A 14,180-nucleotide genomic window follows, 5' to 3' on the forward strand; every position below is an offset into this window, starting at 1 on the left:
TTTTTTTTTTCTTGATTTATTTTGGGTTTTTTTCTTGATTTATTTTGGGGTTTTTTTTGGGTTTTTCTGGTTGATTTATTTTGGGTTTTTTTGGGTTTTTCTGGTTGATTTATTTTGGGTTTTTTTGGTTTTTCTTGTTGATTTGGTTTGGGTTTTGTTGTTTTTTTTTTTTTTGGTTGGTTTATTTTGTATTTTGGGGAAATATTTTTTGGTTTTTTTCTTATTTTAAACACCAGCCAAAGCTCTGGTGTAACACCCAGGCACATCCCCACCACTATGAGAAGAAAACAACCGAAATAATGAATTCTGGCCTTAAAAACATCTTCAGGATTGAAGCACAACCCAAAATTCCCAAAATTCCCTCCACCCCTCCCGCAAAAAAAAACTGAACCAACTTGGGCTGAGCCAAGATATCCATGTGCAAAAATTCCACTGGAAATGTTCTTTTTTATTTAGAAAAAAAATATAAATCTCTGGGGGGGAAAAAAAATGAAAAATATTTAAAAAAAAAAATTAAATTAAAAGTTAAAAATATTAAATAATATAATTATTTAATAATAATATTAAATAATTAAATAAAAATTAAAAATAGCCCAAGGACTCGTTGTGATGGGTGGGAGGAGCCAGTTTTAAATTCAACCATGGAAAAATCTGGTGGGTTTTGAGCAGCTTTGTTCCATTACAGCATTCCTGGCACGGAACAATTCCCTGCACCGTTTTTGGGATGAAACTGAGGAATTTCTGCTCCTCAACGAGCGATCTCTGCTGGTTCTGTTCCTCATTTTTCCCTTGTGGATTACACAGCAAAAAATTCTTCACTTTGACTTTAAAAGCTTTGGGGATCCTCCCTCAGCTTCCTGTCAAATATTGGGCAATAATCTGATTTCCCTGCAAATCTGCATTAAAATTCCAAAGTCCAACCTCTGCTGGGCCAACGAGGATTTGGGGTGAAAAACCCCAAAATTATTCCACACAAAAAGCACAAAGATCAGCTCCTTCAACAAGGAACGAGGATCTGCTCAGCAAAGTCTCCATCCCACAGCTGCTTTTCAGGACAGATCCAACCTCACCTCCAGGCTGCTCTTTCCCTTTATTTTCTCCAGGACAAACCATGGAATTCCTGGGTGCTTTTCCCTTTATTTTCATTTTCTCCAGGACAAACCATGGAATTCCTGTTTCTCCCTTTATTTTCATTTTCTCCAGGACAAACCATGGAATTCCTGGGTGTTTCTCCCTTTTATTTTCATTTTATCCAGGACAAACCATGGAATTCCTGTGTGCTTTTCCCTTTATTTTCATTTTCTCCAGGACAAACTATGGAATTCCTGGGTGTTTCTCTCCTTCATTTTCATTTTATCCAGGACAAACCATGGAATTCCTGGGTACTTTTCCCCTTTATTTTAATTTTTTCCAGGACAAACCATGGAATTCCTGTGTGCTTTTTCCCTTTATTTTAATTTTATCCAGGACAAACCATAGAATTCCTGTTTCTCCCTTTATTTTCATTTTCTCCAGGACAAACCATGGAATTCCTGGGTGTTTCCTTCATTTTCATTTTCTCCAGGACAAACCATGGAATTCCTGTTTCTCCCTTTATTTTCATTTTCTCCAGGACAAACCATGGAATTCCTGGGTACTTTTCCCCTTTATTTTCATTTTCTCCAGGACAAACCATGGAATTCCTGGGTGTTTCTCCCTTTTATTTTCATTTTCTCCAGGACAAACCATAGAATTCCTGTTTCTCCCTTTATTTTCATTTTCTCCAGGACAAACCATGGAATTCCTGGGTACTTTTCCCCTTTATTTTAATTTTTTCCAGGACAAACTATGGAATTCCTGGGTGTTTCTCTCCTTCATTTTCATTTTATCCAGGACAAACCATGGAATTCCTGGGTACTTTTCCCCTTTATTTTCATTTTCTCCAGGACAAACTGTGGAATTCCTGGGTGCTTTTCCCCTTTATTTTAATTTTCTCCAGGACAAACCATAGAATTCCTGTTTCTCCCTTTATTTTAATTTTCTCCAGGACAAACCATGGAATTCCTGGGTACTTTTCCCCTTTATTTTAATTTTTTCCAGGACAAACTATGGAATTCCTGGGTGTTTCTCCCCTTTATTTTAATTTTCTCCAGGACAAACCATGGAATTCCTGGGTGTTTCTCTCCTTCATTTTCATTTTCTCCAGGACAAACCATAGAATTCCTGTTTCTCCCTTTATTTTAATTTTCTCCAGGACAAACCATGGAATTCCTGGGTACTTTTCCCCTTTATTTTAATTTTTTCCAGGACAAACTATGGAATTCCTGGGTGTTTCTCCCCTTTATTTTAATTTTTTCCAGGACAAACCATGGAATTCCTGGGTGTTTCTCCCTTTATTTTCATTTTCTCCAGGACAAACCATAGAATTCCTGTTTCTCCCTTTATTTTCATTTTCTCCAGGACAAACCATGGAATTCCTGGGTACTTTTCCCCTTTATTTTCATTTTCTCCAGGACAAACCATGGAATTCCTGGGTGTTTCTCTCCTTCATTTTCATTTTCTCCAGGACAAACCATGGAATTCCTGGGTACTTTTCCCCTTTATTTTAATTTTTTCCAAGACAAACTATGGAATTCCTGGGTGCTTTCCCCCTTTATTTTCATTTTCTCCAGGACAAACCATGGAATTCCTGGGTGCTTTCCCCCTTTATTTTAATTTTCTCCAGGACAAACTGTGGAATTCCTGGGTGCTTTTCCCCTTTATTTTAATTTTTTCCAGGACAAACCATGGAATTCCTGGGTGTTTCTCCCTTTTATTTTCATTTTATCCAGGACAAACCATAGAATTCCTGTTTCTCCCTTTATTTTCATTTTCTCCAGGACAAACCATGGAATTCCTGGGTACTTTTCCCCTTTATTTTAATTTTTTCCAGGAACAACCATGGAATTCCTGGGTGTTTCTCTCCTTCATTTTCATTTTCTCCAGGACAAACCATGGAATTCCTGTGTGCTTTTCCCTTTATTTTCATTTTCTCCAGGACAAACCATGGAATTCCTGGGTGCTTTCCCCCTTTATTTTAATTTTCTCCAGGACAAACCATGGAATTCCTGGGTGTTTCTCTCCTTCATTTTCATTTTCTCCAGGACAAACCATGGAATTCCTGTTTCTCCCTTTATTTTCATTTTCTCCAGGACAAACCATGGAATTCCTGGGTGTTTCTCTCCTTCATTTTCATTTTCTCCAGGACAAACCATGGAATTCCTGGGTACTTTTCCCCTTTATTTTCATTTTCTCCAGGACAAACCATAGAATTCCTGTTTCTCCCTTTATTTTCATTTTCTCCAGGACAAACCATGGAATTCCTGTGTGCTTTCCCCTTTATTTTCATTTTCTCCAGGACAAACCATGGAATTCCTGGGTACTTTTCCCCTTTATTTTAATTTTCTCCAGGACAAACCATGGAATTCCTGGGTGTTTCTCCCTTTTATTTTCATTTTCTCCAGGACAAACCATGGAATTCCTGTTTCTCCCTTTATTTTAATTTTCTCCAGGACAAACCATGGAATTCCTGGGTGTTTCTCTCCTTCATTTTCATTTTCTCCAGGACAAACCATGGAATTCCTGTTTCTCCCTTTATTTTAATTTTCTCCAGGACAAACCATGGAATTCCTGGGTACTTTTCCCCTTTATTTTCATTTTCTCCAGGACAAACCATGGAATTCCTGGGTACTTTTCCCCTTTATTTTCATTTTCTCCAGGACAAACCATGGAATTCCTGTGTGCTTTCCCCCTTTATTTTCATTTTCTCCAGGCCAAAGGCGATAAACGATAATTTTCTCTTTAGACGAGGCAGAGACAACCGAGGTGCGACAATTCCATCACAACCACCGCTGCCTTCTCCCTCTTTTTCCTGGAATTTCCATGAAATCCCAGCGCTCTGGGATGTTTCCATGGGCTGTGTTTCACTTTTGGAGAGCAGTTATACAATTACCATCCCACAATGGAAGCGTCAGCAGAGCCTGACTCCATCTGTATCAACAGGTGCCAATTCCATGGCATTTTCCTTCCAAAGCCATTACGCTCCTTGGCACCTTCCCAAAAATCCAGGGAGATGTTTTTAACCCTGTGGAGGCTGGGTGTGATTATGGTGATTTGTTATTTTTTTTTTATAGATTTTAATATTTTGTTTTTAAAAAAAAAATTCGAATTGTTTTTAATTTTTTGGAACTATTTTAATGGTGATTTTAATTATTATAATTTTCTCCAGGACAAACTGTGGAATTCTTGGGTGCTTCTCCCTTTATTTTCATTTTCTCCAGGACAAACCATGGAATTCCTGGGTACTTTTCCCCTTTATTTTCATTTTCTCCAGGACAAACCATGGAATTCCTGGGTACTTTTCCCCCTTTATTTTCATTTTCTCCAGGACAAACCATAGAATTCCTGGGTATTTCTGAACCCCTTTATTTTCATTTTTCCAGGACAAAACATGGAATTCCTGGGTGGCCATGGGTGGGACAGACCCTCTGCTCTTCCCACCACTCATTACCTCCTCATTACCCAGGGGAAGAAACAACTTTCAATAAGTCATTATTCAAGTTATTATTATTATTATTTCAGTAAGTTATTATAAGTTATCCCTCCTGACACTTCCTGAGCCGAGCTCTGCTTTTCCACACACGCCCTCCTCCCAAAGCCAGCTGCACTCCCCCCCCCCAAAAAAATCCTCTGGGTGCTTAAATATTGAAAAAAACCAAATCAAACCTCTTTAAATGCAAAGACTGGGTGGAGATGTTCTGCTTGGAATTGTGGAATTCCAGATTGGAAAAGCTCCAAGCCCATCCAGTGCCACCCCTGCCAGGACAGGGACACTTTTCCCTACCCCAGGCTGCTCCCAGCCTCATCCAGCCTGGCCTTGGGCACTGCCAGGGCCTCCCCAGCCTCACAGGGAGGATTTTTTGCCCCAAAAATCCCTTTCCAAATCCATTTCTCCGTCTGTAAAAGTGGAGCAATGGATGGGAAGTGGCATCGTGGAATGGTTTGGGTGGGAAGGGACCCCAAAACCACCTCCTGCTGTCCCCAGGCGCTTCCCTGGACAAATCCTGTATGAACAGAACTGGAATTATCCCCACAAAACCCACTCTGCAAATTCACACTCCTTTTTTTTTTCTCTTCACAAATACCAAAAAGTGAAACCTTCCCAAAGAACACCTTCCTCCCATCCACCACCAAGATCATTCCTTTAATCCCCAACGGATTGAACAAAGAATTTTGTGGCATTTTCCTTAAGGAAAGGGACGTTTTCCCTGTGGAAAGGGAAGCCCAGCACATTTTTAATTCTCTGAAGGGTTTCAGGAGCAGCTGGACCAAAGAGCAGAGGCTCCCTGAGAACCCCAGGAAGGTTCTCCCCACTGTGAGACCACGGAGATTGTTTTCCACACCTCCTTCACTTCACGCTCCGGCTGCTAAAGCCCTTTCTGTGTTTGCTAATCCCCTCCAAACATAATTGGGGAAGTCAGCGACTGCAGCTGAGTGTCACAAATTTCTCCAGGAACCTCCATTCCTCCAGCAACTTCCAGCTTTTCCCTGGATCCTGCCCTGGTGTCCTCCACACAATCACCCTTTTCCATGTTGTCAGAAAATCCTGCTAAGTGCCAATCCAATGTTTTCTGTGCTCTCCCAATCCTTTCCTGTGAGTATTTCCTGCTGCAGGCTGTTGTGGATGCATTCCCTGTCGGGAATTTTGTCAATATTCCCAAATCCACAGGTACAGATGATGTTCTTAGAAGTTTATGTGATATCCAGATATAAAAATAATATCAAAGCAGCTCAGCATCCTCTGCCTACATCCCTCAGGAGAGGTGGAGGAGACTGAAGGAATTTTTTACCATAAAACAACTGAAGGAGTTTTTCCCCATAACAAAACTGAAGGAGTTTTTCCCAATAAAACAACTGAAGAAATTTTTTCCCCATAACAAAACTGGAAGAATTTTTCCTCATAACAAAACTGAAGGAATTTTTCCCCCTATAACACAACTGAAGGAATTTTTCCCCATAACAAAACTGAAGGAATTTCTTCCCCATAACACAACTGAAGGAATTTTTCCCCATAACACAACTAAAGGAATTTTTCCCCCATAACAAAACTGAAGGAATTTTACCCCATAAAACAACTGAAGGAATTTCTTCCCCATAACACAACTGAAGGAATTTTTCCCCCTATAACAAAACTGAAAGAATTTTTCCCCATAACAAAACTGAAGGAATTTCTTTACCATAAAACAACTGAAGGAATTTCTTCCCCATAACAAAACTGGAAGAACTTTTCCCCCATAACACAACTGAAGGAATTTTGCCCCATAACACAACTGAAAGAATTTTTCCCCCATAAAACAACTGAAAGAATTTCTCCCCCATAACAAAACTGAAGGAATTTCTTCCCTGTAACAAAACTGAAGGAATCTTTCCCCCACAACTGCCATCGATGAGAGCCAGCCAGGAATCGAGATAAGGAATTCTGTGCTTCCAGAGGTAGGGCTGAGCTTATCAAACCATGACATCATTTTGTTATCAGAGCTGTTGGGCTGCTGGCAGCAGCTCCCAGAGGCAGAAACGAAACCAACCAGGGCTCCTACCTTCGTCTCCTTCCGGGGCGTAGGACGCGGTGATGATGTCGATGTCGGCGCAGTTCATCACGATTTGGTTGGTTGCATTTTTTACCTGGAAGAGAAATTCCGTCAGCATCAGGAAGAAATGGGAATTCCAGCCTCTCATCCATCTAAAAACCACCTCCAGCAGCAGCTGTTTGAGGGAGAATCGGGGTGCTTGGCATGGTGAAGGAGAACGAGGCATTCTGCTCCCATGGAATAAAGAATTCCACTGGGAATTATTTAATGCTGGGTAAAAAAACAGAGCTGAAAACTCCCCAATTCCTCGTGCAGGCCTGGGAATGCAAACCCAATAAAAACCCATGGGGATGGCCTAAAGGGAGAGCAGAGTGAAAATCTCTTTTGGAGACCATCACCAACTCAACCTCTGGGTGTGCTCCACGCTGTCAGCTTAAAAAACATCTGCCAGGAGATTTTCCTTCCCCTTTTCCTGGGAGTTTCCCTTCTGCCAGCTCTTGGCTCCACACACTTTGCTTTATTTACCAAGTGCCAGCTCCCAGCGTAGGAATAAACCGTGGGGCTGTGCCAGTTCTCTGAATGCGAGAGCCTGAATACAGAGGAATTCAAATTAAACATAAATTAATTACAAAGAGGGTAAAATATTTGGGAGTTAAATCGGAAATTTGTGGCTGGAAGCACCAGAATGATCAGGCTGGATCAAGCTGGGAATCCTGCTTGTCCAGGATAGGATTTCTAGCAGGAAAAAACCAACAGTTTCTTAAATAAAGGAGTAAAAAATTCTGTAACAGACGATCAGATTTAACACAGGCACCAAGAGACTGATTCCTACCCCAGAATCAGCTCATTAAAACCTAAAAAACTTCTTTTTTTTCCCCTTTTCCCCATTATTATAACCTTAAAATTCCCTGTGAACACCTGGAGCCAGCATTCCAGGTATCCACAGCAGAACTGGGAGCCAGGAATACACTGGAGCTCCGGGATCTCGGAGCAGGCAGGACAAGGAGAGAGCTCAGAGGGGATCAGAGGGATGGAGCAGCTCTGCTGGGAGGAAAAGCTGGGAAAAGCGGGATTGTTCAGCCTGGAGATGAAAAGGTTTAGGGATGAGCTGGGTTTTGGTCTCCCAGTACCCAAAAGGAGGCAGGAAGGAAAACGGAATGAATTTCCAAGGGCCTGGAATGGCAGGAAAAGGGGGAATTAAACTGCCTGGATGGGGTTGGGTGGGATATCAAGGAGGAATCCTGGGATGGTGGGGATGGATTTCCCATTCCCTGGGATGGATTTCCCATTCCCAGGGATGGATTTCCCATTCCCAGGGATGGATTTCCCATTCCCATTCCCAGGGATGGATTTCCCATTCCCAGGGATGGATTTCCCATTCCCATTCCCAGGGATGGATTTCCCATTCCCATTCCCAGGGATGGATTTCCCATTCCCAGGGATGGATTTCCCATTCCCATTCCCAGGGATGGATTTTCCATTCCCTGGGATGGAATTCCCATTCCCATTCCCAGGGATGGATTTCCCATTCCCATTCCCTGGGATGGAATTCCCATTCCCATTCCCAGGGATGGATTTCCCATTCCCATTCCCTGGGATGGATTCCCCATTCCCAGGGATGGATTCCCCATTCCCAGGGATGGATTCCCCATTCCCATTCCCAGGGATGGATTTCCCATTCCCATTCCCAGGGATGGATTTCCCATTCCCATTCCCAGGGATGGATTTCCCATTCCCATTCCCAGGGATGGATTTCCCATTCCCATTCCCAGGGATGGATTTCCCATTCCCAGGGATGGATTTCCCATTCCCTGGGATGGATTTCCCATTCCCATTCCCAGGGATGGATTTCCCATTCCCATTCCCTGGGATGGATTTCCCATTCCCTGGGATGGATTCCCCATTCCCAGGGATGGATTTCCCATTCCCATTCCCTGGGATGGAATTCCCATTCCCATTCCCTGGGATGGATTTCCCATTCCCATTCCCTGGGATGGATTTCCCATTCCCATTCCCTGGGATGGATTTCCCATTCCCATTCCCAGGGATGGATTTCCCATTCCCATTCCCAGGGATGGATTTCCCATTCCCTGGGATGGATTTCCCATTCCCAGGGATGGATTTCCCATTCCCTGGGATGGATTTCCCATTCCCATTCCCAGGGATGGATTTCCCATTCCCATTCCCAGGGATGGATTTCCCATTCCCAGGGATGGATTTCCCATTCCCAGGGAAGCTGTGGATGCCCCTGGATCCCTGGAATTGTCCATGGAAGCACCCTGGACCAGCAGGAGATGGCAGGGTGGGACTGGATGGGATCCGAGGTCCCTTCCAACCCAAATTCCATGGAAATCCCAAATTCCATGGAAATCCCAAATTCCACAATTCCTCTGTGCCACCTCACCTCCCAGGCAAATCGTTATCTAATGATCCAGCTAATCATCGATATCATCAATTAGATAATCAATGATATCATTACCTAATCACAAATCATTTTATTTTGTTTCTAAAGCCACAAGAAAAGGCTCAGGTCACTTCCCCCTGCGCCACCAGAGAATAAATAAGAGAACAAATAATATGCCAGGAATAAACAAGAATAAATAAGAGAATAAATAATATACCAGGAATAAATAAGAATAAATAAGAAAATAAAAAATATGCCAGGAATAATCAAGAATAAATAAGAGAATAAAAAATACGCCAGGAATAAATAAGAATAAATAAGAGATTAAAAAATATGCCAAGAATAAATAAGAGAATAAACAATATACCAGGAATAAATAAGAAAATAAAAAATATGCCAGGAATAGTCAAGAATAAATAAGAGAATAAATAATATGCCAAGAATAAATAAGAATAAATAAGAGATTAAAAAATATGCCAGAAATAAATAAGAATAAATAAGAGATTAAATAATATGCCAGGAATAAATAAGAAAATAAAAAATATGCCAGGAATAAACAAGAGTAAATAAGAGAATAAAAAGTATGCCAGGAATAAACAAGAATAAATAAGAGATTAAATAATATGCCAGGAATAAATAAAAATAAATAAACCAGGAATGGCTCCTCAGCCACCTGGGACAGAAAAAACAAAGTTTTTTCATGGATAAGGGAGTTTTTTAAAGTTTTTTTCCACCTGGGACAGAAAATCCAAAGTTTTTTCATGGATAAGGGAGTTTTTTAAAGTTTTTTTCCACCTGGGACAGAAAATCCGAAGTTTTTTCATGGATAAGGGAGTTTTTTAAAGTTTTTTTCTACCTGGGACATCAAAACCAAAGTTTTTTCATGGAAAAGGGAGGATGAAGGAATTGCAATTTGTGATTTAATGGGTGTTCCCACATTCCCAAGGATTCTCCACGGGAGGACCTGACTCATCCAGGTCTTCTTGACCTCTCCGACCTAACAAATATCCCTGGCTCATCCCCAGTGATGGAATTGTTTAATTAATAAATATTATGGGATATGTTACTATAAAACATTATCTTTTCTAAATATATTTATATATTATTTATATATTTTTTATAAAAATTATAAAAATATAAACTATTTTTCTGAGCACAAGAAACTGAAAAATTAACCCCAAACCCAAAAATCAAAGCTCAAGTTTTTACCACAATTTGTGTTTTTCAAGGTTTTTCTAAAACACAGAAAAAAATAAAAATCAGGATGAGAAAAGCTTTTTATAAATGTCTGGAGACCTTTATTTAATCTATAAATCCAAATCTCTCTGGATTTGGAGCTGTCCAAATTGCAGACAATGTGAATTTAACAATGGGCTTGATCTTTAAAAAACCAACTTTTTCCAGGACAAAACTTTCAGTGGAGCACTGAGCCTGAAAAATAAGAAAGTTTAGGTTTAAGCAGAGAAAATCCTGCTCCTTAAACAGGCAATTACCTATTTTTAGATATTTTTTTCTTTACTTCCTACCAATATCAAGCCAGTTTCATGAGGGCAGAGTTGGAGAAAATATCTAGAATGAGCCAAGATGGTAAAAAAGTTTATTTTCTAAGTGTCCTTAAAAAAAAAAAGGGTGAAATTCATTGTATAGGCAGGAATTCCACCTGGAGATCTCTCCTAATAAAAACTGAAATTCACTGTACAGGCAGAAATTCTGCCTGGAGATCTCCCCCCCCAAAAAAGGGGTGAAATTCACTGTACAGGCAGGAATTCCACATGGAGATCTTCCCCAAAATAAGGGTGAAATTCACTGTACAGGCAGGAATTTTACCTGGAGATCTCCCCAAAATAGGGGTGAAATTCACTGTACAGGCAGGAATTCAACCTAGAGAATTCCCCCAAAAAAAGGGTGAAATTCACTGTACAGGCAGCTTGTACATCGCCCAAAAAAAGGGGTAAAATTCACTGTACAGGCAGGAATTCTGCCTGGAGATCTCCCCCAAAAAAAGGGGTGAAATTCACTGTACAGGCAGGAATTTTACCTGGAGATCTCCCCAAAATAAGGGTGAAATTCACTGTACAGGCAGGAATTCCGCCTGGAGATCTCTCCTAATAAAAACTGAAATTCACTGTACAGGCAGGAATTCAACCCAGAGAAATCCCCCAAAAAGGGGTGAAATTCACTGTACAGGCAGGAATTTTACCTGGAGATCTCCCCAAAATAAGGGTGAAATTCACTGTACAGGCAGGAATTTTACCTGGAGATCTCCCCAAAATAAGGGTGAAATTCACTGTACAGGCAGGAATTCCGCCTGGAGATCTCTCCTAATAAAAACTGAAATTCACTGTACAGGCAGAAATTCCACCTAGAGAATTCCCCCCAAAAAAGAGGTGAAATTCAGTGTACAGGCAGGAATTCAACCCAGAGAAATCCCCCAAAAAGGGGTGAAATTCACTGTACAGGCAGGAATTCTGCCTGGAGATCTCCCCCCAAAAAAGGGGTGAAATTCACTGTACAGGCAGGAATTCCACATGGAGATCTTCCCCAAAAAAAGGGGTGAAATTCACTGTACAGGCAGGAATTTTACCTGGAGATCTCCCCAAAATAGGGGTGAAATTCACTGTACAGGCAGGAATTCCACCTGGAGATCTCTCCTAATAAAAACTGAAATTCACTGTACAGGCAGGAATTTTACCTGGAGATCTCCCCAAAATAGGGGTGAAATTCACTGTACAGGCAGAAATTCTGCCTGGAGATCTCCCCCCAAAAAAAGGGATGAAATTCACTGTACAGGCAGGAATTCAACCTAGAGAATTCCCCCAAAAAAAGGGTGAAATTCACTGTACAGGCAGCTTGTACATCGCCCAAAAAAGGGGGTAAAATTCACTGTACAGGCAGGAATTCTGCCTGGAGATCTCCCCCAAAAAAAGGGGTGAAATTCACTGTACAGGCAGGAATTTTACCTGGAGATCTCCCCAAAATAAGGGTGAAATTCACTGTACAGGCAGGAATTTTACCTGGAGATCTCCCCAAAATAGGGGTGAAATTCACTGTACAGGCAGGAATTTTACCTGGAGATCTCTCCTAATAAAAACTGAAATTCACTGTACAGGCAGGAATTCCACATGGAGATCTTCCCCAAAAAAAGGATGAAATTCACTGTACAGGCAGGAATTTTACCTGGAGATCTCCCCAAAATAAGGGTGAAATTCACTGTACAGGCAGGAATTCTGCCTGGAGATCTCCCCAAAATAAGGGTGAAATTCAGTGTACAGGCAGGAATTCTGCCTGGAGATCTTCCCCAAATAAAAGCTGAAATTCAGTGTACAGGCAGGAATTCTGCCTGCAGAGCTCAGCACCTTCTGAGACTCCAAGTTTTTCATTCAGAGGGGAAAATCAATTTTTCCTGTTGCCAGCCAGGCTCCAGCAGGAGCCTCCTCGCTGGGATCCACCGAGGTGCAGCCACACCTGGGAGAACAAAACCAAAACCAGAGCAGAACTTGCCCCAGGGTCACTTCTGAGCAGGAACAGCTGGAAAATGAATTTATGGCTTTTATCCCTCCGAAATGCCACGTTCTGAAAGGCAGATATTCTGTTAAAGAAGGGATTTTTGTCTATGAAAGGCCAAAAAAAAAGCAGATTTCTGCATGGGGTATAAGCAGAGAGCAAGGGGGGTGTGTGGGGTTGTCACCCTGCTTGACTTTGCTCTGGAATGTAATAAATATAATAAATATAATAAAAATAATAAAAGAATGAATATAATAAAATAATAAAAATAATAAAAATAATAAAAGAATGAATATAATAAAATAATAAATATAATAAAAATAATGAAAGGATGAATATAATAAAATAATAATAAAATAGTTAATGTAATAAAATAACTAATAAAAATAAAGCTAATAATAATAATATAGATAATAAAATAATAAAAGAAATAAAAGAAATAATAAAGGAAATTATAATAATAAAAGAAATAACAAAAGAAATAAAAGAAATAACAAAAGAAATAACAAAAGAAATAACAAAAGAAATAACAAAAGAAATAACAAAAGAAATAACAAAAGAAATAACAAAAGAAATAACAAAAGAAATAACAAAAGAAATAACAAAAGAAATAACAAAAGAAATAACATCATTAATAATAATAAAAATAATAAACCTAATAAAAATACTAAAAATAATAAAGAAAAATACCAAAAAATAATAAAATAATAAAAATAATACAAATAAATTGACTTTTCAGCAAGGAAATGTTAATTGTCTTATTAACAAGAAATGTTAATATTCCAGAAATCAAGGAATATCTGGAGGGAAGGAATGGTTCAGGATTGTAAACTCCTGGCTTTTGATGAATTGAATTCTGAATTAAGCAGAATTCAACCACCTGTTTTGAGGTCAGACTCAGGAACGACAAGCAGGGAAGGGAAAACTCATCCAACAGGAGAAAACAGCTGAAATCACCCTCAAAAGTTTACCATTTGCTGGAGGAAGTGCTAAAAATGTCAATTATTCAGCTCTGCCAAGGTGCTGTAAAGCTCTCGGTGGTCAAAGCAGGAGAGGATTTGATGGAAAACATTTTTCCAGTTTTTTAGGATATTAGGAACAGGGATTTGAACCTGAAATACAGGATGAGGTGCATCCAAAGGGATCTCCTGGAGCCAAAATTAATTCTCCAGAGCCCAGATAACTCCACTCTTGTCACGTGGCTCCAGAGCCCTTTTCTAAAAGCAGCACTACAACCCTGTGTGTTTTTAGCAATTTTCTCTCTAAAAATATCCGCCTAAATTTACTCCAGGTTTTGTGTTCCAGGGCATGTCTTTCGTAAGAATTCAAACCTTCAATGAGGAGAGCAATAAAGAGATTTATCAAGCTGCATCTCCAGCAAACTCCGCTGGCCAAAGAGTAAAATTAACCAAGCCAGGACTAACAGACCCAGTGGGAAAAATTCCCTTCTTTCCTAAGAACATCCAGCTCCAGAGGTGTGGGATTCACAGGGATGAGTAAATCCCTTTTGTGATGGCTCCAAATCCACCCCAGTCTTAGGAATTATGCAGCTGAAGGAGCTTTTTTTTTGGGGGGAAAAGGGTTAAAAAATAAAATCCCTATTTTTTGAGCTGATGACAGGAGAGCCCTGAGGTGTTGCCAGGCCCTTTAACCCCTCGCTCCAGGTT

The 14,180-nt window shown here is 40.2% G+C and overlaps 1 protein-coding gene across 4 annotated transcripts in view; it reads right to left on the reverse strand.

Moving 5' to 3' along the window:
• Positions 1–14,180, reverse strand: part of NPEPPS (aminopeptidase puromycin sensitive) — a 52,286-nt gene that overhangs the window by 33,657 nt on the left and 4,449 nt on the right. For all 4 annotated transcript variants that reach the window (XM_088068045.1, XM_088068046.1, XM_005533805.3 and 1 more), the window contains exon 2: positions 6,615–6,699. In XM_088068045.1, coding sequence (XP_087924171.1) covers positions 6,615–6,699 — 85 coding nt within the window. The remainder of the gene's footprint in view (positions 1–6,614; positions 6,700–14,180) is intronic.

Source organism: Pseudopodoces humilis, chromosome 29, assembly GCF_049639895.1.
Source record: "Pseudopodoces humilis isolate 2021_Gansu_Grassland_sample_001 chromosome 29, ASM4963989v1, whole genome shotgun sequence".
NCBI lineage: Eukaryota > Metazoa > Chordata > Aves > Passeriformes > Paridae > Pseudopodoces > Pseudopodoces humilis.